Here is a 25000-nt window from a genome sequence, read left to right on the forward strand (position 1 = left end):
ATTACTTTGTTAAAGATTTGTTATCAATGTTTGGAGGTAATCTTTAGTTAAATCAGGAAGGGCTCTGGGTGTAAATGACTGTTTAATCAAGCTTTTTTTTAAACTTTTTGGTCAAAATGACTATGAATTCTTCAATTTCTACTACTACTGTAAGTTTTTGTACAGCTGTAGATTCCCATCACCTTACATCAAACCAGACAGATGTAATGATCGTTACAAAATTAATAATTATGAAAGAAATGTAGATAATTGAAGTGCGGGCCGAAGACGAACCAGAGAAAATGATCCCCGCACTTGTCTGTTAATACATGTAGACACCTGATATCAGGATGTGAACCAATGACCTCTGCGCATTGTACTGGCACCGCAAAATTAATTATAACAAACAGCATCATCGTCGTCGTCGTCATCATCATCATCAAAAGTAACTGTTGAAGTCTAGATAATTTAGGTCAAACAGGATCAGTTTTCTGGAAATTTCATTTTGTTGCCTTAAAATCTGTGGGCCAGTTTTCACCTTTGCTCTCTAGATTTCAAATTTTCAACGATATTTAGAAAACCACCAGCTGCCATGATTTCACAATTTCCATACAAAACTGCAGAAAAAGTCTCAATGTGGGATTGTTCAGATCATATTTTAAAAGTGGGATTGTGCCACATCTTGAATTTAGACCTTCTTGGACACTTATGAAGAGCAAGTTACCATTCAAGGAAGTAATTCATTATAAAAAAATCACTTCTTAACCTGGTCTATATTGGATTCATTTGATTAAGGGTTAATAGCTGGTGTGAGTAAATCACAGAATCCAACCACCTTTTTTTCTCAGAATTAGGTAGGCTGCCCCATGGTAAAAAAAAAAAAAGCATTTTTATCTCCTTTTATAATCTCACCTGCGCAAAGTAAATTAATAACTTGACGCTCATTATATAACAGCATTATGTATTACAAAAATACTCAAGAAGTTGTGTTAATATAACACACATTGCACTTATTTAGATTTCGATAAATATACACAATAAACATATATTTCACTCAAATAGAATTATGGTTATTTCCTTTGTATAGTGATGTCTCAAATTAAATATTATTATAATAAAACAGAGTTTTTTTTAATGAAAGTACTGGAATGTGGTTTAATTAAAGTTGAGTGGAAAACATAGCACACATTGACCAAAAATGTCCTTTCCATTAAACATTGATGCATTTCTTTTGTTGCTGTCAAAAGTCTAATGGGCTTTGTAATTTCCATTTTCCCTGCCTACACCGAAACTCCTGAGATTCTTGGATTTCCAAAGTATATTCCCAAGTATCGTCCCACAGTTGCCTCCACTGTTTCCATTCTCTCGGTCAGCTTGTCATGCTGATCAAACATGATACCAGATACAAGCGACAGTTCACTGTCTGTAACAACACTGTCTGCCAAGGATGACTCCAAGCTTGCACTTAGCATGTGTCCTGAGCTTTTGATGCGAACCCTGTCCAGGCTTTGATCATCTTCCATGCAGTGTCTCACCGGATGCATGAGGAAATTAAGTATGTCCCAAAGGACGCATTTAGGGAGATCTACAGCAGGGTGTACTATATTGTATCTGATAAAGGAAATCAAGCCTAAGATGCAGCTATGCTTTCATGGATGGGGCCAGTCAGCAGGGTAGGTGGAGTGACACAACGTGCACCCATTTCTAAATTTATCATTACAATAAATAGTGATCAAGTCTACCCGTGATGCTCACTCAAGCCGACAACCATGGTACCAGCTCAACGTGATCTCTTTTAATGAGAGGTGTGTCCTTTACAGAGAGACAACGTAACTTGAAACTATGTAAGGTAAACTTGTCCCATCAGAAATGAAAACAGATGTTTGTTGAAGCAATTTACATGCAAATCAGAGGTGAAAGGAAAGGCAGAGAAAGGCAGAATATTAATTCATTTTGATCTTTTATATGTAAACTAATCCACTTCTGTACATTAGAGAAAATAGTACTTATGCAATGTTTTGGAAAGCCTGAAGTCTTTCCACAATATGACCTCATAATCCATTTACTGGGGAAGAATGCCATTCTACATTTGCCTCAAGTAGTGTCTGCTTTCTGTTTTATGAGAAATGTCCCCTTTAGTTACAGAAAAAAACATGGGAAATTTGGAATACACACTGACTGAAGTATTAGAAGTCACTTTACAAACACCTATCGTGCAACGACTCAACGAAAATAACTGGTGTAAAAAATAGCCAGGCAAGCCCACATCGAGACACTGCTTAAACACTTGCCATTTTGCCACGCATGGTCATGAAAATCTTTGCAAAGCACAGCTATGTAGACACTGTGCCACACAAACTTACCGGAAAATAGACAGATCACGTCGAACCTTATCCGCATAATGAAAGAAAGTACCAAGGGCATCACATTACCTGTACACAAGAGCAAGGATGTTGAGCATTGTAGCGACATCTGGATGATCATGGCCGGATGTCTTTTCCAGATCTTCTAATGCTTGCTTGCATAGTGGGACAGCCACTTCATAACGACCCTAAAGACAAAGGTCAACTTATTATTTTGCATTTTGCCATGCAACTGAATTCAAACATCAGACAAAATACCCCACTGAGAGTGAATCTCAAGGTAACTGTCAAGCTACAGTGTAAATGCACCTTCTAAAATTCTTTGCGCATCCAAGAAAGCCCAACAGAAGGGCAATGGACATTTTACAAGGTCAACCCCTCATTCCTTCCACAGAGTTGTCGCAATCATAATAATAATATTATAGTGAAGGAAATGGTGAAATGTTAGCTCCGGTAAGTAAATGAAGTCATGTACCTTTTTACTGCTGGGGACTCAGGAATGCTTGCAAAAAATCCAAGTGCTCATCTTTCCACAAACATGCGACCTTCGGATGTTTCATGATCCCGATTACTAGTTTGGCGAAGCCAGACTAGTAATCGGAAGTTTGTAGTTTTGACTTTTGCAAAACAGCAATCAGATTTTTTCAGACCATCCCCAAGTCACCATCGCTAAAAAGATACAATTCTTCAGTGATTGAGTTTTCCAATTTTGTCTTTCAGTGTTATCATTAATTTCATCAAATGGAAGAAGGCCTGTTGTTCATCAACCAGAACATCTAACCATTTCTAGATGCTCTTCAAAAGACTGCACTTTTTCCTCAACTATTTTTTAAGACCTTGCTTATCAGACATTTAAACCCTGACAGCTCACAAATTGTTGTCCACCGTATATGAACTGAGCCCACTTGGTGACCTTTTACAAAAGATTAAAGGGCAATGCTTATACCTGTGAGGCATACTGGATGACCAAATTGTGCAAAGTTCTCAGTCTTGCTGGGATTTCATAAACACCAGATGCACTGGCTGAAGTTGCTGATGATGCTTGACTTAATGTGTCATCTAAAAGTAAATAACAACTCATTGAAAATGAGTACTTTTACTACTATCAACTGAATTTTCTTTTTCAGGTCTCCAAAAGGTTGAATAAGAGCTTAAGATTGGTGTTTGCCACCAAATAGCAGGCTCCTAATGGTCATAAAACCATAAAGATTCTCTTTTCTTAAAAGGCTTTCCTCTTTGTGATACTTGGATGATGATAGCTGTGCATTGGCAACAGGTGTAACAGCCAATGAATTCCCTTAATTCAAATAAAATGTCATTGCTCTTTAGCTACATGTAATAGCAAATTTCAGTTTAACATTTGCCAGAAAAATGAAACTTGCCATTTCTCAATGCCATCAACATACCATCAACCTCTGTGTCGTCCTCATCTTGTGATAAAACATCAAGACTGATATCATTTTCAATACCCTCATCCTATTTCAAGAAAAATAAGGGATTTTAACATCCTTATCTTTAATTTGAAAGTTACAAGATATTAAAAATCTCCTGCAAGTTTGTCTCAGAAAAAACACCAAGTAAACAAACTCTAAAATTAAAACAATCAACTATTAAAGAGGGTATAGTGAAGAAAAATAAGCTATAATGAAAAAAAAAGCATGAACTTTCCACAGTAAAACAAAACAAAAAAGCATGTTCAGCAGAAGACGGTGGGGTTTCCTAATCAGGTAAACCTTGAAATCAATTAGTGTCAAAAGAAGAGAATAAACAAATATTAAATAATAACAGATAAACAGATGTGAAATTTTTTTGCAACACTTACATGCTTATCCTAGAAAATTTTATCCAAGAATGAAAGAACATGAAAAATAAAAGTAAAAACAAAAAAAATTGTGGGTTAATTATTATTCATACAAGGAAGTTGATGCCAAAAAATGGTTAATTTATTAAAGAGGAAAGTTACTTACATCGTCATACTTTTTTATTGAGTTCATAAATTCAAGGTGTTTCTTCTCCTCTTCAAGCTGAGCAACTTTCTGCTCACTTTCCTGCAGTTTCTGCTGTGTGACCGAAAGTTCTTCTCTGAGCCATGCATTCTCTTGACAAAGCCTTCGCACTTGGGCTTTCAACTTCTGTTTTTCTGCTTCAACCGTACTAAGATGGCTGCACAGTGCCATCATCACCTAAGAAAATATTTGAATTTTCACAATAAATGATACTCTGTTGATTGGATATCAATATTTCACAAGTAACTCACACCAGGATCTGCAACCACAGTTTAGGCATCAAGATAAAAATAAGTATTTGAAGTACTTGAACTAACTTCATTCTTCCAAAAATGTTGCCCCATGGAGATCATTTTAAGAGCTATTTGACCTGTGGGTCTTTCAATTTTAACTCTACGTATAATTTCTGATGAGAACTGACAAGAATCATGCATTGTAGTGCAAAGTAAAAGGAGAAGCATTTGAAAGAAAAAAGGTCTGTCGTAATAGGCCACTTCGGAAAATACCATAATACTCTTTGTTTGTCCCCTCAAATTTTGCATGAGCATTGTTTCCAGTTTCTCTTGGGACTTACAATGATCCCAAGAGAAAACAAAAAACAATGCTTATGCAAAATTTGGGAGGGACAAACAAAGAGTATTATGTTATTTTCCGAAGTGGCCAATAATTATAACAGCCACTAAGAAAGAAACTTAGCAGATAATAATGCAGAAGAAGCCAGAGAGGATTATTCGATCACCAATACCTAATGAACACCCTGATTTACTGTTCCTGGGATTAAATAATCTCATATTCTCTTTTTAATGTCAATAAATAACAACTACTGTGGTATACTGTAAATCTGATAAACCCAAGAGAATTCCACCACTTTCCAGTACTTTAGAGGACTTAAAAACAAAAAAATTGCATGAATACTAATTTAGTGTAAAATAGAGTGTATTTACTGATGGTTACGCTAATTTTGTAAATTACCAAATTAGGAGCTTACATCTGCACCATCACAAACTCTAGAGTAGACATTTCTATTAAGTATGAACTCTTTCTACAATAACATTAACCCACTGTTTTCTTATTGCACCCCCAGGGACATCACATGTATGTGCCTCAGGAAAATTCTCTCAATCTTATAAATCCAAATGTTTGCATGGTTTTAAATGTTTAATAATATTATGGTTCTTTAAAAAGTGGCTACTGAAATCATTTACATTTGCATACAAGTACAGAACCTTTTTCTTTGCAGGGTTAGAATTCTTTCAAATACCCAAGCTTAACCAGATGTCCTGGAACTCCTTTAAAAGGTGACCCCTATTAGCTTGTTTTGCAGTCACTTTCAAACAAATTAAAACATCTCAGTTATATACAACAGTTATAAGAGAGAGGGTATTTCTTTCAAGTGATTGCCAATGCACAACATCAGCCATTCACAGTGGCAGATTAATTAGCACAAAAACTGAGGTTAAGTTGAGGCAACAAGGGCAGTGAAACATTTTGGACACTTTTATGGGTTTTGTTTGGCAGAATAACCAAATGCATGGTTCCAGAAAACATCCAAACCCCCCCCCCCCCCCCCACCCCCAACGGAGGGTACATAAAGAGTACATAAAGAGCTTTTTTCCCAGAGGGTATGAAATGCGGTCGAATAAACACTTACTTACTTTTCCAATCAAGGTAACCAGGAATGGAAAATTCTATCCATTGAAATACACGTAAGATTCCTTGTCATATATTTTCCACTATTATCCGCCACTGGACGACACAGATAGCACTGAGAGACACTCCTGAGCAGCACGTTCAATATGAAGTCAAACAAAATGGCGGACTTTAAAGATCGTGCTGTTTTTAGCTTGAACACATCTGGTGCTTTTTCAGATGGCATTATTCGTGCAGTACGTTGATTGAGATGATTTGTTTATAGTCATATTATTCCCGTTAAGTACAATTTCCCGCAAATTTCGAACTTTTGATAACTAGATTATTAAATAGTTTCATCGTTATTAGTTACAAGTTTGTAAATGTTAGTAAAGTCGATAAATTCAGTACAATAATTTTGTCCTGACGTATTTGTAGCCGTCAACGGCGATGAGAGACAGCAAAGAGACAGCCCTCTGGAATGGAAAATCCAGTGGGGTGGGGGGGGGGGGTCAAACTGGAAAAGACCCTCTGTGAGGGGGGGTATGGATATTTTCTGGAACCACACAATTAGAAAAAACCTTACATGTACAACATGTACAAGCCTAGTTTAATTATTATTTTCCTCTTCAAAAACTTTCATTGCTTTAATTCTTGTCAATAGGTATCCAAGAATAACAATTATTACAATTGTACATGTATGTCTTGTTGTCCATCCAAGCAGACCTGACTTAATCAAAAAGCAACTAAGGCACAAATCACAATAATTATTATTTATTCAAAACTAGGCAATAACAATTTTTGAGTTTCCTAACTATGACACAAAGTTCAGATGCACTGATCTATTGCTTAACTTAAAACAAAATTTTAGTTTCTAAAGAAACTGTGATATTGCGTTGGTGGGAGATTGAATGAAGAAATTGATTTTATCAAACGAGTTGATAAAGGTCGAATAACCACCGTGAAAGATTCGGAAGAGCGAAACGTCAGCTTTCCGAATCTTTCACGGTGGTTATTTCAAATTGTTTGATAAAACCAATTTCTATTGCTTAACATAGGTAAGTTAATTAAACAGGAACCAACAAAGTTTTAGCAGGAAGTACCCAATTCTACTGAATATTCCAAAAAAAATTACTATGATTGCACCAGTGATATATTAGAAACTTAACTTTGAACTTTGGCTGCATGTTGACTATGAAATTCACCATAACAGTTCTAGTAATTTTAGAAAAACACAATTTGTAACAGAGGTGGGATTTACGCTTTACACTTCATTCACACCACTTAAGTAGTATAAATGACAAGGAAGCTCACGTTTTATTGGCTAATCGTTTTTCTTACCATGACGACACCCATATTCTCACATGTGAAAGATAAAAATGATATGTGCACTGTGAAGATATGATTTTTTAGAAAAGGGTGAAATCCTGGTATTTCATGAATATCTATAAAATAAAAGGCTTTAAATAATTTAGACCAAATCAAATATTGTTTTTTTTAATGTGTGTGTACATTACTGTTCAAATTCCAAGTTCTTTTAACAAGGAAATGGAAAAATATTTAAGTGTGAACAAATAATCCGTTCATCAGTTTTCTTGTTAATTTAGGTTATAAACTTACACGTTCTCATTCCTGGACATTTAATTTTTAAGGAAATATTTTGAAGGTTACCGTAATAAGACTTTCTGATTGATGTTAGAGGCGAATAACCACTTATCTCTTAAATCAATAATAAAGTTATCTCATCAATATGTTGTCTTCAGTAAAACCGAATTAGTTCCTCTGGAGATCTCTGAGACATCTAAGAACTTGGAGCTCCTTAATATATGAAGGGAAGGCAAACTGGGCATTCAGTACACGTTTCTACAAATTAAATTCGATTGGTGTTGCTCGTGCACGCGCAAGTAACTGCGTACTGAAAGGAAACCTTCAAAGGAATTTAAAACTCTGATGACACATCATGAAATTATCTGGTTTCCTATAATGCTTAATTTTAAAAAAATAGGAATACCATAAGCTCGCACGCTCTTACGGAATTAGAGTTCAATTCGGAACGATTTTACAGTGACTTGCATTTGAGAATGTACCTACGTATACATGTCGGGGTATGTTTTCAGTATCTTTGACAATTTTTCTAACCAAGATACAGACCATATTAAAGCCCTTAAAGCCATATAAACAAACAAGAACCCATACCTGAGCTTCTCCTAATCCAAGCTCGATCTTTTCGATAGACTCCTGAATAATAGATCCCTTTTCAATTTCCAATTCTGTTTCGCCGCCATGTTTTTCGTGGCTGGATTTCAGATTATTGAGCAGTCCCGAGTGTTCATTTTTCAAGGTTTCTAATCCTCGTACAACGTTCCTTGTGTTGTTTATTATTTCATCCTGAGTCCATTTTTTGTTTCCCTCAAGGTTAGTCATGTTGAAACGAACGATGTCCCTGTTGTCCGTTTAGATAGAGTACGTACGCTGTTGTTATACGAAACACAAAAATGGCGTCAGGATTACCAAACGTTCTTCAACGTGAAACAATTTGTCGAGCTCCAATACTATTTTTGTTACCAATCATTGGCTAAATGGTAAGATCCATCGTCGTTGTCTTATCGAGTTATCCCGCCCGCTAAGGAAAAGAAAATGATAAATCAGAGCTCTCTCACATTGCTCGACTGGCTCCAGTTACAAATCACTCAACACTACTTCGATTAGTATCGAGGCGAAAGTCTAACTTACGGGTAGGGAGGGGTGACTAAGGAGGACACGAAGAATTCCGTAACTAAATGGTAAAAAAAATCAAGCATCTCACCAGATTTTACCATCCCATTCTCAAATGCCCTTTTCAAGACTATTAAAACTTCCTGAACGTGAGAACAAATGGAAAAGCAACCTGCAAAATTTATTTGAAGTAAAAATACACACTGCCTGCTCATTGCAAAAAAAAGGCCAGGTTTGAAAGAAAAAGATGCAATTCGTAAAATAATTTGTACATTTCATTTAAATGAATTCCAGTAAAAATTGATGACTATTTTCTACCCAAGTCGAGCCTCTCTGTCTTTATTCCACATTTTGCAATTTTTTCATTTCCTTACAAGAAGTATCATCAAATCAGTAACATCAAGTACCTTAATTCAAGGTACAAGCGTCTGCTTCTATCCAGTGTAATCATTTTTTCATAGCATTTCAATATCAAAAACTACAATGGGCAGTCAGTGAGGGCCTTGGAGTGAGGAATCAAAAACAATCAACACTGCAAATCCTTTCCAAAGAAGTTGTTTTATTTTAAAATAAAAAGCTCCACACTATGCTGTAACTTAAGATGGATCTACCATAGTTAAAATAATTCCCATTTCATGCTCAACACACTGCAGCTTCAAGATCATCACACATCATACATGCATTTCTCCTTTTTTCAAAGACTTCCTAAAAATGTTCATAATATTTTTACAGTGTAATTCCTATAAAAGTCATACATCTATAGATAGTTTAAAATGACTGTAGATGGAATAAAATTTGCAGTAAAATGAACTTTGATAATTCTGATTATCCATTTAAACTAATACCAGGGTTTGCACAGATTTTTGGTTGCAAAATTAGAGACTTTTTCCAGACTTTTTCCAAAATGATAATTTCTTTTTCTGAACCCAAATTTAGTATATAAAGTTCGTCCCATGATGCACTGTGAACATGCAGTAACCACGATGCAGTGCTGATCTGAGACTTCTCGGTCTGCAATGTTTTTGCCAAAGACGAAATTTTAAGTAAGATTTGACTACCTGAAAGAATTCACTTGGCAATAAAGCACTTGTTTCAGTTTTCAAAACAAAAAATTCTCCAGACTTTTTACCATTTTTCCAGACTTTAATCTTTATTTTCCAGACTTTTTCCAGGTCTGGAAAACTGGTTTGCAAATTTCCTGACTTTTTGAAGAATTCAAGACTCTGTACGAACCCTGTAATACTAACTGTTATTTTATATCCCATTTAACTACCACAATATGGGCCTAGTCACACAAAAGTTTATAGATATTTGTAGCATTGCCTGAATTTTGTATTCATAAGTTTTGTTTACATTGATACAAGAATAAATAACCCTTCGTTTCTTGGCAGTCAAAGAAGTTTTGAAACCAAAAATAACAATATTCATAAATGAGCCTTGCGTTTGCCTGCAGAGCAGTGGATATAGTTCCATGTTTTTGAGATGAATTTGTGAGACATGTGAAAGTTAAAATGCAAAACCTGGAATGATTGAGGATACAAGGGAGGAAGGGGTATGGTAAGCTACCTTGGTGACACTACAGAGAATGGACCTTAAGACACCCAACTGCCACCAACTGCTACACAAGCCAGCTACTGTGCAAAAAACAAACAAAACAATGCTGTGACATGACCAAAAAATTCATCTGCTAGAGACAAGACACAGGCTCCTTTGAGGTTATAATTTTTAAAGAAAAAATATTACTTTGCTAATGCAACCAGGCCCTTTTAAAAACATTAGTGTAAATTATGAATGCATTGACACCAGGAAAATGGGATGAGTGTATGATTCACAGGTACTTGCACAGACGCTGGGTATTCCCACACCCGTGATACTATTGCTACAGTAAATCCTCAGTTTAGCAATTCTCTATATACCACAGTCATCACTATATCAAACAGTCTTAAAACACACTTACAGAAAAATGTATGAAAAAATACCCTGGATATGCAGGGCTTTCATGAGAAGCTGGTTGCTTTAATTTCACAGATTTCAAAATCTTGATCTTTTTCCTTCGGAAAACTGTAGTAAGCTACCTTAAGTATAATGCTTTCAATGCAGTTTGATAGAAAAGGACATTTTTCAATATTAAACTTCTGATTAATGACTAATGGTGAGATGTTATCCTGTGGTTGAAAGATCCATTTTAAAGGAAATATTTCATTGTTGGTAAACTTTGATAGAGCATAACTCCTAGAATGAACTGTTGCAAGTCATTAGCAAATACTAATTGACATAGATTAATTAAGAAGATAAGACAACTTCTGGGAGATTTTAAGGAATTGCCTTCACTTCAAGTTTGACCACTCTTGTGAGAGCTGCACAGAATGAAGTTCCAGTAATAATAATCATTATTATCACAATATTAATAATATTACTGTATTATTACAGCATGCCTTGCAGAAACTAGACATGACAACAACTCCATTCCCTACTATTTGAAAACACTGTGTGGAATCTTTGACATCTTTTAAAGGGGCTAGGTCACGCTCTTTTAGGCATATTCAGCACTGATCGAATGGTCATAGAATTAACTAAAATATCAAAATAGCTGTTCAAAACTATAGAAGAACTCTAACAAAACACAGGGAAGCCAAGAAGGGACATGGATGGGCAAACCTGGAGAGGATTGAAATGGATTGAATTTGGGTAAATTTGAAAAACGTCGGCCCACCTTTTTTCAAATTTATATCAGTCTATATCAAAATGTCATTTACAAAGCTTGAAAATCATTCTCAGTTGTTATGTTGCCGTGATTTTGCAAATGAAAGACTCTTGCTCTGCCAATTTGACGTTTAGAGCTCATAATTAACAAAATTAAACAAAATTACCTAAAATAGCGTGACCTAGCCCCTTTAAAGTCCCCTCATGCAACTAAGGGTTTAGAGACAAGGCCTACAGGTAACACTGACCTTAGCCAAGATAACTTGCCGCATTTCTTTTCAGAAGTGATTTAATGCTTAAAATGGGGCCATAATTCCACAAGATAACCATAGAACAGAAAATAACCATCATCTTCATAATAAAAAAATAATAATGATCATAATAATAATGATAACAATGACCACAGTGATGATGACAGATAAGTTATGACAAATACCAATAGTTCCCTGTAGTAGTGAGGCTTGTATCGAATAAGACTAGTGTTTCCACCATTATAATGCTGCAAAATGCAAGTTGTTCTTTGTTTCATGATGGGTCTGGATTTTTCTGAGTTCTCTCTCTCTCCTGAAACAGCATCCATTTTTAATACTAAGAATTAACTGCAAGAGAGCAGTTGTCCCTGTATACACGTCAGTATAGTCTGGTACCTCAATAGACAACAAAATCGCGATCTCCCTTCAAGATCTTCCTTGGCCTCTCTTCTTCCTCTTCTTGATCATCTTCATCGTCGCCTTCAGCTTCCTCTCCAAAGTCATAAACATAGTCATCTGTTTTAAATGACGACCTCCTGCGATTTTTTGGCACACTCACCTGGGATTGAGCAGTTAGCTGTAGCTTGATCGCACTAGTGTTTACTTTGCCACCAGTTGTCAGCAGATCTCGCATGCCCCTCATTTTTTCACTTTTAAGATTCAGTTCCAATGATTTGTTTACATTTTCCACACTAGCTGCTATCAAACTATTGTCTTCAATTTTAGTGGAAGCTGATGATAACGTTCCGCCATCAGTATCATTCTTAAGTGGCTCACGTCTTGGAAGTAATTTTTCCATGTGACCAGAGGAAAGTGCAGATCTACATGATGACGAAAACTTGGATAGTGACTGCACAAGCTTCTTTGCCCAGTCAGCATGTAATACAGGGGTATGGCTGCCTTCTTCCCACAAACAAATGCCATCATAAAACTGAAGAACAAGGGAAAAGAAGCTTGGATTGTCACCAAGATTGGAACCCTTTTCTACTGCACCATTTTCGCTTTTGCTTGAAGATGTGATCTTGAGCATGTTGGGAATAAAATCATTGGCTATTTCATAAAATTCTTTGTACATCTCTTCATCTTCCTTGGAATAGTTGTATCTACAAAAGGATTATAAGCAAATGTTACACAAATCACTATTAAAAAGCACCATCTTCAAGTAGCCCATTTGACACCTAAGCCTCAGAATTTTCTGATTGCTTATAACTGAAGAGCTTTGAGTAATTTTGAAAGAAACAATATGATTTTTTTTCTGAGAAGGAATCCAGAGTTCTCTCAAAGTCAGGGTTTTGTGAAGGTCCAAACTATGTGACTTCAACAATAAATATTCTGAAACTTCCAGAGGTTTCAAAATGGCTTTCAATTTCCAGGTAACAGTAATCTTAGTCCCTGTGGAACTAAGTACTGACAGCAAAAGGTACTTCAAGAATTTTTTTTTTTGCAGCAATACTCTTCCTTGTGGTGAAACAACCTAAACCAAATAACCTTTGATATGTGAAGAACATTAACCCATTGACCCCTGTTAGTGACACTTAATAGATTTTACTCTGTCTAACGCCAGACGTTTGAGGTGTGAACCCAACGCCTCACACCAAGATGCTTCAAGACTGGTGCACTTACTTTCCTGCAACATGTGCACCCTTCACCCAGTATTCCATAGCTTTCATGACCTGCTTCTGTCTGTAGTAAAAGCCACCAAGATATGTGTAGGGATAAACATGTTGATCTTTGTATATTGATTGGTTCACTCTGATCCCCTCCTTTAGGATCTCTTCAGCTGCTGGACGATTGGTGGTTGGAGTTACTTCCTCCAGGTCTCCTAAGTTACCCAATCCTAATGGGTACCTAGTAAGGAAAAGAGATAAAAAATATATTTTAAAAAATCCTCCTTTGTGTCAAAAGGAGGAGTGATTGCATCAGGGGAGCAGGAAGGGGGGGGGGGGGGAGAGCAGGGGTTGTCGTAGTGGTGATGGCTGCTCTCCTCCCACCACTGTAGCCCGAGTTCGATTCCAGACTTGTGGCCATACATGTGGGTTAACTTTGTTGTTGGTTCTTTACTCTGCTCTGAGAGATTTTTCTCTGGGTTCTCCAGTTTTCCCATCTCCTCAAAAACCAACGTCTCCAACTTCCAATTCAATTGGATGCAGAACCTCCCTGAAAAACATTTTCGAGTGAGAAGAGCTTCCTGGGTAAATACCATTGATTAATCGTAGAATTTTCACAAATAACCTATGAAAATTTGGTAACACAATAGAGTGAGTAGTATCTAAATTTAAAGAGATTTATTTATCAGTAATAAGTTAGCATCACCAGCAAAGGGAAAACAAGTGCCCCTAAACAGAGGTTGAACCCATCACCTTCCAATTAAACATTCCAACGCACTACCACACAGTGTATCTAACGTACTGAGACTTCCAAATTACCTTCAAACATTAGATCGACTCATAATCAATCAAAGGCTTGAAAATTTTGACTTCAATTTTAAGACCCTTTTGTTACTGTGGCAATTTATCTTGCCATTCAAAATAATAATGTACATTATTTTCCTCTGAGTTACAAGTGATACCTAATTAAATGGGATACAATTTTTGTGTGGACCTACATGTACAATCCAGGTCAAAAGTCCTTGGCACACTTCTGAAAGAAGTACAAGAACTGACCAAAGTATTATTTTAAGCAATCCCAGAATTCTAACAGCTTGCAATAATGTGTTTGATGCATTTACAGAACTACCCCTCTCTCCCCTCCCCGCCCCCCCCCCCCCTCCACCCAAACAATGTTGAGACACTGTCCATCTAATAACTCAACATTGCTATCGGGGAAGGGGGGGGGGACTTGTTTGTAAAAGTGTTAAGTGTCCCAACAATAATATGACCTGCACTGTAGATGTTAAATACGACATAGCTGAGTACCTTTTTAGGTGGCCTTGATCATATAGCAACCATAGAAGTTTCTGTTGAAAAAAAAAAAACAATAAAGTTGTCATTTCTTAATTGCAGTAAGAATCCCAGAGATATCCACTGCCACATTTAATTTAAAAGTGGACACTGTTTTACCCATTCAAAACCTAAAGCACCTTTAAGGACAGTGCCTACTGGGGGGGTAACCACGCATTTTTCGAAGATAATTAATCAACAACATTTGTAAAAAGCTTTAAAATACAAAGCAATGTAGGGCGTTCTTTTCCAAATTGAAGCTAAATTATCTCTGAAAAATGCAGGGTTGACCCCAATTTTCTTTTTGGATACCAAGAGTAGTTGCTGAGTTCTGCTTTCTCTGCATAGTTTTAAACTGCACAAGCACCACCAATAGGAAACCTGAGTATCTTGAGATGCGCAGAACATATGCGCAGTAACAATAGTAGGCACCATCCTTTAATTTTTTCTCTCAGGTGAGGAAGGGAGGAAGGGTTAAGAGGCCCTGAGGAGACACTGACAGAATATTGACATCAGAGTTTATGTTTGCACTTGTAATGCCTATTAATCAAAAATGGCACGAAATTGATCTGCCACACAAGGAAAAAGAAAAAGCCTGACCACGGTGGGAATCAAACCTATGACCTCAAGACCAGAAAGGAGCAAGCCATGGATAGTTGAGATGTTCTTAGCAATTCTCTTAGCAATTCAAACACACACAGGGCTCAAAATTAACGAAAAAATCCAGTCGCATTTTGCGATAAGATACGAAAATTTAGTCGCAATTTCGCAAATTTTAGTCGCAAAATCGCCGCGCTGCAATGTGTTGTCAGCGGTTTAGCAAAAAAATATGAGCCCGCAGTACTTGTGTGTAAAGAAACTGCTGAAAATGGCGAATGATCGAAGGAATGGAGCTGTGCATGTAACATCGCAGCTAAATTACTATACAATTACGCTACCTTCAGAGAAAATTCACAGCGAGAAACAAAATAATTTTGTCATTTATTTATTTATTTATTTATTTTAGCAAAAGTAGCAACTGCTAACCCTTTTGTTTCGAAAGAACGAAGGTGACAACAAGTCGCAGATTTGCGACTTCTCCAGATATTTTAGTCGCAAAGGGAAAAATTTAGTCGCAAATGCGACCGTATTGGTCGCAATTTCGAGCCCTGACACAGTATGCTAATTATTACTGGGAGTAATCAGGGATTACTAACTGCATTCAAATGCTTGCCTTTGATATTGAGGTTGGGGCAACTTTGCATGATGGAGGGTTGTGTATGGTGAAGCAGGTTGACGAGGAATAATTTGTTACCTAATTCTTCAGGCAAGTTGAATTGAATAGAAATGGCAAAAAAATGGATATCAATGTGAGCAGGAACTTCAGCTGACCATCTACCCACAGATGGCAGGACGATTGCCATGTTTGCTTTATTGTAGCTGGAATATTGAGGTTTCTCCACTCTTTTAAAACAGTTTAGTGAACAACTCCCTGATTAGGCTTCATCCAATTACAACTTCAGCTTTTTTAAGGAACTTAATAAATTGACTTCAAAAAAAGGACCAAGAGGGAGTCAATAGGTTAATAACCACTATAACTTACTCTTTGATAGACTTACTCCTGTCATACAAACAATACCACTCACACTACCTGTTGCAAGCCAGCCAGCTCTGCACTGTCACTTGTGCTACTAATGGTTGGGTTAATAGAAGACACCATAGATGCCACTTCCATGTGACGTGTGCATTTCACAGGGTACCCACTGAGATACAACCAGCTATGGCCAGTGCTTTCATCAAAGTCAACAGGACGGCCTCGTTTATCCTCATTACCTTTTCCATGCCAGGTGACCTCAGCTGTTTCTTTGCCATTTTCACCAAATACAACCCAAGCATGATCCTCCGATAGAGCCAAATGAACATCATTATAGCTCAATGCTTGACATACGGCCACCACAGTAAAAGCAACACCAAAGCAATCCAAACGATTCCCTGTGGAGAAACAGTAGTGTGCTTTGAGCTTCAAAACACTTTAGCCAAGTTTTACATTCATTTGATTAAGGGCCTGTTTACATGGTGGTGGGATAACCTGGGTATGTGGGGTAACCCACCATGGTGGGGTCAAATTAGCTTGCACTCACATGCAATCTTACCACTCCAGGGTCCCGGGTCACCTTTCTCGAAGCTGCTGCATGATCACTAAGTATGTGAACAGGCAAATAGCAGGAGAACGACGCATTTTGGCAGTTAATGCTCTTTTACTCTCACTAGCTTCTCTTGCTCCAACTTTTCAATGCTGTGGCTTCTTATTATCACTTTTAATGCTGCAACGCCTTCACCAAAGGCAGTATATTGTGACAAGAGCCGACCCTGGGTTGGCTAGCCTGCAGAGCAGGCGTTTTTTGTCTCCCCTTCCCCTTTCATACTGTCCTCCACTCACTGAGTGCAATTTTCTTGACTCGCCTCAGGCCTCTGTTAGTCTCGCTATCCAAGATGTCTATGGGTTGGCAGGTTAACCCACCTTCATGCGGTTTACATGGCAAAATGCGACCTCAGCTGGGCGGGTTACCTGGTCTGGCAGACCAGGCAACCCACCTCAACAGGTTACCTCACCCATCACGTAAACGCTAGGCTGAAAAAATAAGAGTTTACATGAACAACCAGGTTACCCCACCTCCATGTAAACAGGGCCTAATAGGAGATATTGTTTCTGTGACTTATAGTACACTCAACAAAATTACTGGATTCTGATTGGACGAGAGGAGTACAATAATTAATCCCAAATTGTACTCTCCAGGAGTACCAATACTTTTCTTTCCGAAGTTGACACGAACTTTTCTGAAATTAAAAGACTTCGGAAGGCGACCATTAAGCATCTGAAGACGCCCAACCTTTTACGAAGATTTCCCGAAGTTTACCCGAAGGCGTCCGAATATTTCCGAAGTTGACCAGAAGAATTTAGAAGGCGTCCCAGGTTCAACCAAAGTCTTTCGAATATTTCCAACGTTGGACCAAAGAGTTTGAAAGGTTTCTGAAGTAAACACAAACGGATCTGGGGAGATATACACAAAGCTCACCGTTACCGCATTCTGATTGGTTGATTGTAATTTTGTCGAGTATACTATAAATAAAAAATTGCACAACCTTCTCATACAATTCGTGATTCATAGGTACTCATGATTTTGAAAGTTCTCAAATTGCACTTGCCTAAAGGCTCGTGAAATTTTGAGAACTTTCAAAATCACGAGTACCTATTAAAATATTTTCCATTCGTCGAATCGAACAAATCGAAACTCTACTTGTCGGGTCGTAAATAAAATTTTCCATTCACCGAATAGAACCAATTGGCTGAATCAACAAACTTGCAAGGGGTCACTCTCAATAATGAGATGCTTAATCACGAATTGTATGAGAAGGTACGTAGTGTGATTTCCTATACAAATTGTAAGGTTCCTCCATTATAGAGCGGTTTTCAATTAAGTGTCGAAAGTAATTAGCGAATTACTTTGGTTTTGCATCTACTTCACTCAGTGATTGGTTCAAAGTTTTCACGCCACTTTTTCAACCAATCAGAAGTAAAACCAAAACCAACTGTGGCTCGCGCGTGCACATTTTCCCACCTTTTGTGTCGGCTACGTGTAATTACTTCGAGTTTTGATTGGTTTACTGGATTGTCTCCGTCCTTTTTGATTGGTTAAAGTAATTACTATGGTTTTGGTTTTACGACACTCATTTGAAAACTGCTCTAACTATTATTAATTAGATAAGTTTCCAGTTCAAACCCTGCTCTGACCATTAACTGCATTACTAGGATGGTCTCCATGATGCTATCAAAGAGTTGGCTGCTTAAGCAAGGATGCAAATGGCTACGACTGATTTGAGAAAGTTTTCCAAAAATCTTCCCTTAACTTATAGCAATCATTTCACAATTATTAATCCAAGTTATTTTGTGAAAAAGTGCATTAAGATTCTAAATATAAAGTTAATGTAAATGGTATGGTTGTTTGGAGTGAAAACAGAAAATCCATTGACTGGTTCTCAATTTAGTACTTCATGCAGTTTCAATGCAATGGGAAACATTGTTTCACTGGATGCTATCTTACATAAGCCATTTACAAAACATTAGTATTTCTACAGTAAAACAAAGAAAAACACATGCATTTAAAGAGTTTGGTAGATATTTTCTCCAACTCTAGTAAACCTGAAAGGGGTAAGGCGAGGATCTCAATACTTAAGAAAACGACATTTCATTTTCTTTGTTTGATCAATTGTTATTCATTTCTTTGAGCGTTGGTTTGGAGAAAAAAGACGCCATGAATCGAGCGAGATGGAGAGTGCGAGTTAGAAAGATTGCTGACAAAGTGGGGTAAATCCGGCCACACCCGTTTACGGGGATAAACCCAGATCAAAGTTTGATTGATTGATTAATTGATTGGTAATTCAGTTAATTTGTAGAAGTTGAATGAAGAACACAAAGAGTACAAAAATGTTTTAACAAGAAAACTTATAAGTACTTTAAATGATCTTTTTGATCACATCCCCAACTCATGCATACTGCATAGACATAGTACCAAAGTTTAATTCCCATTTTCACTAAAATACCAATGTTAATATCATGCTAATTAAAATGAATTGTTTTGAATTGAACAAACTTCAAAACGATATTCAATAAAAACAGCACTTCATAGGGTTCTCTTGTTGCAAAAGAACATACAAAATAGACGTGATTTTCTCCCAAAAATCACTGACCCGCTTAGGCCTGAAACTGTACAAGGGTGGTGCCTTCAGTCAAATTCGTAACCAACACATGAAGGCTGTCCTGTCTTGCTATATGTAGGTCGCCTTGAAAAGACACCTTTTATCAGGAAAATATTCATCGCTCGTGTTACGATGATTTTGAGTTAATCTTTTTCCTAAGATATCGGTAAACTATGATTATTGCTGATGATTTTGGAAATGGTAAATGTACCGTATAAGCTCAGCTTTTAACCAAGCGTTATTGCAATGCTACCTATTTTCGCAGGAAAAAAAATAAACATTAAAAATGAATGTGACAATAATTCTTTCCACGGCCTCAGCAACACATGGACCACAAAATGAAGTTGGTCTTTTTTTACCAATACAAGTAGGCTCGTTGAAATGCAAACGATCAGCTAAAAAATCAATCGCTTAGTTCCACTTCGCATCATTACAAGCTGATTTTTTATGCAGCAAAGCTCACCTGGTAATGGTCAAAGAACGACTTCTTTTCACATTTTATACCAGATTAAAACGTTAAGGATTGGCAAAGAGAGGACAAGCACAGCATCATATCGACCTTTTCCTAGTTTTAACACCGATGATCTTTGGTAAAAATCTATGATACAGATAACGTACTCTGCACTTAACTTACCTGTCAAAAAGCTGTACAAATTTTGTATGTGGGGTTTGTCTTTAAAATAGGACTTCGAAAGACAGCTCCAAACAAGATCAGCGACATCTGTAATAAATTCCCTTGTTGCTGGCCTTTGCTGTTTGTTGGCAGATAAGTTCTTCTGAATCAAAGCCTGGAATTTGGCAACGAGAGCATCGTAGGTTTCTTTGTCCAAGCTTGGGCAGCTATTCGAGGATCCTTTGCATGTTAGGGCAGTTTCAAAAAAGCCCAAAACGATGGATAACTTGGCCAAGTTTGGTTCAGCTTTTGTAAGCTCTGCCTTAAAAACTTCAACCACGGATGAGATGTCTTTCAAAGGAAAACTGCAGTCCGCTTCCATCTATATAGCTCAGGGTAAAATGGAAAATACTATGTAAAGTACTCCTAGTAAATTAAGAAATTTCTTCCTAAAAAAAGGTTTCCAAAGTGAGATCCGTTATGCACAAAAGAAAGGAATTCTACAGCTTAGAGGGTGCTCGTAGTTCTGTCGTAACGGATCTCAAATATACCTCGACAGCTCAAAGACATGACCACAAAGAAACCCTCAAAGGGAGAATAAACAAACAACTAAGAACGAATGGGAATAAAAAAAGAAAAAAAAAAGAAATCAGCTGGAAGCCAATGATCTGCGGAAGACTGGCGTGGAGGTTGACGTCATATAAATCACGTGGCGATGAAGACATTTAACTTCGGCCATCTTGCCGTGGTAAGGTGAAGTCAGAGTACATATTTAGGCTTTTGTTAATTTTTTAATATGCCCTATATAAAGCCTTGACTTTTTACCATTTGGGTAAATTCTTTATTACTTCCTTTCTTTTTTAGGACGATTGTTACTCTCGAAGTGCTTATAATCGCGATTTCAGCGCAAGGAAACTTAGAGGATTTCGTCACCTCAAGGCAATTTATGACGTTTTCGTGCTCTAAAGGTATAAAAAATCATTTAACTTCTTGTTTATAGAAAAAAGAGTATTAAACGTAAGTGCGGAAACACAGAAGAATTAAATAGCTTCGATTCTGTGATAGCTCGTTAAATAAACTCAACGTGTCGAATCTTGCTTCGAAGTTATCACCTATTGAATTGAATTCATATTAAATTAAGTATTTTAAAGCATCAATATTCGTGAAACGTATGCTTTAACATGATGGAATGATTGAGATCAGCAGTTTTATTTGAGAAAAGCGGATATTTTTAGCAGTTGTTTGTGTATATTGTAGATGGCCATTTCATACCAAATACACTTGTTAAAGCTTGTTATTTGTAACTAAATCCTATATTTTTCTTCCTAGGTCCTACTCGGTTGAGCAGATTCAAGATTCATTTACACAAAGAAACTATAACAGGGCTACAACGCCTTCCTCGTTTCCTCAAGCGGACAAGACAAAGAACTTTTATGAATTTATCAGGGAAAATATTTTATAGCATTAATTATTGCAGTAATTGCAATCACTACAAGCATTTGTCTAAAAAGAAGCTTATAGAGAAAGGAAATCAACCATGGCTCTTGTCAATGTCAACAGAAAGAACACTGACCAGTTCTATCGATACAAGATGCCCAAGCTCCTTGCTAAGGTAAAAATTATCCTCGTTTATTTTGGAATAGATGAACTACTGGTTAGTTTACCAAATAACCCATTGACTCCTAGGGGTTCCCCATTGATGCGTAAAATCGTCTGGTTTTACGCAGAGTAAAATGCTAAGTCTGGCCAGTTTAGGCTGGTTTAGGTGTCGAGGGGTTAAGATTAGAGCAACGGACTACACAGGAGATAATTTGACTGTTTAAACCAACACTGAGAGGTCTTTCAGCAAGGATTTAAAATGTGTATACCTTGTCCTGTTCAGTCTCCTTGCTTTTTCCTAAACATTGAAAAATGCGAAAATAATATTTAGCCATCAGTAACTGTGTACCATAGACCCTATGCAAAAATGGCTGCCTTTAAATTATTCTTTTGTTCATATTTAAAATAGCCCAACTAACCTCGTTTTTCAGACAAAAATTCTAAAGAATTTGTTATCCTGAACGAGGTTAGTTATGAACAAAAGAATAATTTAAAGGCAGCCATTTTTGCATAGTATAAAATCTTTAAGACTCACTTCCTCTAGTTGATGGTTTAAAGTTTGCAGGACTTGTTGAAAATTAGTAGAGATGATAATAATGTGGTTGGAAAAGGTCAAAGTTGGAAGGAATATTGCAGGGCTTCAAAACCCGTGCCTGCTGGGAATGGCAAAGATCGTCAGAAAGGTGCTAGATACCCAAGGCTTCTGGGTAAAACTTGGTATAATACAGCAGATGCATCTGGCCATAACATCTAGAGCTCAGAGATTAAGTAGAATGATGATAATGATGATGATGATGATGATGATTATGATAATTCCTATCAATGGAAATTTGAATGAAATCATGTCAAAATGAAGCAGATCAAATTAAATATAGTATTGTTGGTTGATGAGGAGAGAGAAATCTGATTACCATTACCCAGAGAAAAACCTCCCAGATGAGAGTAAAGCTCTGACAAACTCGACCCATTTTTGATGAGTCTTGGGAGTGAACATTGGACATGTTGATGAACACCAAATGCTTTTTGCCATAGCTCCAGTCCCTTTACAAAGGACTGGAGCTGTGTGAAGCAAATGAAATATAAAAGTCACTGAATGTTGTTAGAGGTAGGTCATGTTTGGAATTGATGACATTAATAATAATCACTTTGTGAATTTCATTTTGCTTTTTTATTGCATTTTATGAACACATCTTTACCCAACAGATTCAACATTGAATTTGTTTTCAGTTTTGTTGTGAGGAGATTTTGAAAAGGAATTTTGGTTTCATTTTTCATCTTTCAGGTGGAAGGAAAAGGGAATGGAATCAAAACAGTAATTGTCAATATGGTGGACATAGCCAAGGCATTGCAAAGGCCACCTTCTTGTAAGGGAGTTAGCTATTCTTTCTTTAACGAAAGCATTCGCTGATGTTTTAAACTGGAGGGTGTTAGCATTTTGTTTTCAGGCATGACGTCTCTTCTTCTTCCTTGAGAAAATAGTTGTAGTAACAGAGAGAGTCCGTTTTGAATTATTTGACTTTCTAATTAGCTGTAATAACAGTTGTCAAAACGAGTAGTCATTTCACCCCATAGCTGAACCAGGAAAAGGTTTGAGGCTTTCCCTGAAAAGTACTTTCTATTATCAAATTATTGTTGAAAATGGGAAAGAAAGTGGGTTTCTGATGTCTAACAAAATTTATTTTTTCCATGTAAGAAGAGCCATGGGGTATTTTTGATGACAAAAATCCATGTTCTCTACCTTGCATATGGTACAGTGTATTTTGTTGGTAACAGTTGCTTCACAAAATGTAGGGTGAGTGCCTGAGATGTCTAAGGGCCTCCACAGGAGACCAACCAGGCACCTGTCACATTCATAAGTAGTGGACGAAAATGAGGGATTTGGGGGGCAGGGCACGCAAAGTAAAGAAAAGCACCAGATAAGGGCCAATTTACACAGTTCAATTTGTTGCATGCAACATGTGTACGACATGCCTTGAGATTGTCGCAGCATTTTAAAACATGACATTATTTGTTTTAGAATGCTGCGACATTTTTTCTGACGTACACTACAATTGTAAGCAAGTAGCAAATTTGTTGCATGTGACAAAAATCGTACGTTGTAAATCAGCCCTAAGAAGGCCTGGTAATATCTTCCTTAATTACAGTATATGCAGTCATGTGATGGCTTGCATCATGCAAGAATGTGCCTAGGCAACATACTGCTGGATTGCTAGTTGCTCTCCGTTGTTAAACCAATTTTACCTGCATTAATTTTAAAACCTTACATTGATAATAGTATTGTATTCTTTTTATTAGATCCAACCAAATACTTTGGTTGTGAGTTGGGAGCACAGACACAGATTGATTTGAAGAATGAACGTTACATTGTGAATGGTTCACATGATGCAGATAAACTGCAAGATATACTAGATGGTTTCATTGAGAAGTTTGTTTTGTGTCCGGATTGTGATAACCCTGAAACTGTTCTGGTAAGTATCCTGTGTATACAACGTGCCACAAGGAACAAGATCACCACTCATTAGACATAGATTTTGATTCCTGTTTTCATTGGGGGAAAAGAATTTTTGGGTTTCTTTCATAAACAGTACGAGATATTTTTAATCAAGCTTCCTAAACGTTGTTTGTTAACCCCTGGGAGTGAGACTTGTAGATTTTACTCTGTATAATGCCTGACGATTTTACTCGTCAGTGGGTGGTGTTTCAGGAGTCATTGGGTTAATTAATCATTTTCGGTCACAAAATGTTGGTCTTCCTACTCAATTTTTGCAACGGTGAAATTGTCCATCACCTTTTTTAAAGAGCTGGATCATTCTTTTATTCTTTTTCTTTAAGCAGTTCAGTTTTTAGTTAGTTGATGATGTACTTTTTTCATCACGCAGGGACTGGTAATTATATAAACATTTTTATTGCTTTCTCAGGTTGTTGAGACACGCAAAGAAAGGATTGGACAGTCATGTAAAGCATGTGGATACAATGGATTCATCCACATGCAACACAGGCTAATCACATTTATTTGCAAGAATCCACCTAATGAATCTTCAGGAACCCCGTCCAAGAAGTGAGTTACAACTTGTGGTTAGCCGGGAGCCACACATAAGGGGAACAGTGTGTTCCTGTTGCTAGAACATGAAATTCTGGAATGTAGTCTTGTTTCACCTGAAAGTCTTGCCATTTGTGGGTGTAATTACAAAGGCAGCACTTTCTCCTCTGTTATTTTAAGACCCTGAGTGTAGGTCCGGCTGGAGTCTAACTAACATGCTCCTGTGTGGCAGCCTGGTGTTCAACAACCTAAAAACTGCAAGCTGTTATTTTATCTGCAAGTTACTTTGTCAACATTCAATAATGTTACTTTTTGTTGTTCTGTGTAGAGACAAAAAGGAACGTCGAAGGGAAAAGCAGAAAGGGCATCAGAATGGAGAAACAAGCCCTACACACAATTCGGTGCAGTCGGGTGAAAGTGGAGTTG

General features: G+C 37.1%; 3 protein-coding genes and 1 long non-coding RNA gene across 5 annotated transcripts in view; 2 read left to right on the forward strand and 2 right to left on the reverse strand.

Moving 5' to 3' along the window:
- The window catches only part of LOC137979002 (uncharacterized), an 8606-nt gene extending 7563 nt beyond the window's left edge, over positions 1-1043 (forward strand). Inside the window, exon 2 of the long non-coding RNA XR_011118248.1 lies at positions 1-1043. This exon is cut by the window's left edge and continues 166 nt beyond it. This is a non-coding gene — a long non-coding RNA (uncharacterized lncRNA).
- Positions 1-8682, reverse strand: part of LOC137978998 (kinesin light chain 1-like) — a 23249-nt gene extending 14567 nt beyond the window's left edge. For both annotated transcript variants that reach the window (XM_068826141.1, XM_068826142.1), the window contains exons 1-5: positions 8174-8682; positions 4310-4525; positions 3749-3818; positions 3289-3401; positions 2412-2530 (exon numbers count right to left, since the gene is read on the reverse strand). In XM_068826141.1, coding sequence (XP_068682242.1) covers positions 2412-2530; positions 3289-3401; positions 3749-3818; positions 4310-4525; positions 8174-8401 — 746 coding nt within the window. In that variant the 5' untranslated portion in view covers positions 8402-8682. The remainder of the gene's footprint in view (positions 1-2411; positions 2531-3288; positions 3402-3748; positions 3819-4309; positions 4526-8173) is intronic.
- A 549-nt stretch (positions 8683-9231) lies between these two features.
- Positions 9232-20517, reverse strand: LOC137978999 (menin-like). The gene is made up of 5 exons (XM_068826143.1): positions 19957-20517; positions 16216-16556; positions 14562-14602; positions 13270-13494; positions 9232-12749 (listed from the first exon to the last, which is right to left on the reverse strand). Exons 1-5 carry the CDS (start codon positions 20315-20317, stop codon positions 12044-12046), a joined length of 1674 nt encoding a protein of 557 aa, XP_068682244.1. The 5' UTR covers positions 20318-20517; the 3' UTR covers positions 9232-12043.
- A 132-nt stretch (positions 20518-20649) lies between these two features.
- Positions 20650-25000, forward strand: part of LOC137979000 (eukaryotic translation initiation factor 5-like) — an 8071-nt gene continuing 3720 nt past the window's right edge. Inside the window, exons 1-7 of the mRNA XM_068826144.1 lie at positions 20650-20683; positions 20800-20903; positions 21265-21547; positions 22817-22898; positions 23830-24002; positions 24453-24592; positions 24903-25000. The exon at positions 24903-25000 is cut by the window's right edge and continues 23 nt beyond it. Of these exons, the coding sequence (XP_068682245.1) occupies positions 21473-21547; positions 22817-22898; positions 23830-24002; positions 24453-24592; positions 24903-25000 (568 nt within the window). The 5' untranslated portion in view covers positions 20650-20683; positions 20800-20903; positions 21265-21472. The remainder of the gene's footprint in view (positions 20684-20799; positions 20904-21264; positions 21548-22816; positions 22899-23829; positions 24003-24452; positions 24593-24902) is intronic.

Source organism: Montipora foliosa, chromosome 12 (assembly GCF_036669935.1).
Source record: "Montipora foliosa isolate CH-2021 chromosome 12, ASM3666993v2, whole genome shotgun sequence".
In the NCBI taxonomy this organism is placed as follows: domain Eukaryota; kingdom Metazoa; phylum Cnidaria; class Anthozoa; order Scleractinia; family Acroporidae; genus Montipora; species Montipora foliosa.

Bases quoted from the DNA above. Each gene is read 5' to 3' on its own strand.
- LOC137978999 (XM_068826143.1), bottom strand. From the start codon at position 20,317: ATGGAAGCGGACTGCAGTTTTCCTTTGAAAGACATCTCATCCGTGGTT. The intron at 16,557-19,956 runs GTAAGTTAAGTG...GTTTCTCCACAG, and splicing joins TTTGTACAGCTTTTTGACAG to GGAATCGTTTGGATTGCTTT. The intron at 12,750-13,269 runs GTAAGTGCACCA...ATCCTTTTGTAG, and splicing joins GGTGCACATGTTGCAGGAAA to ATACAACTATTCCAAGGAAG.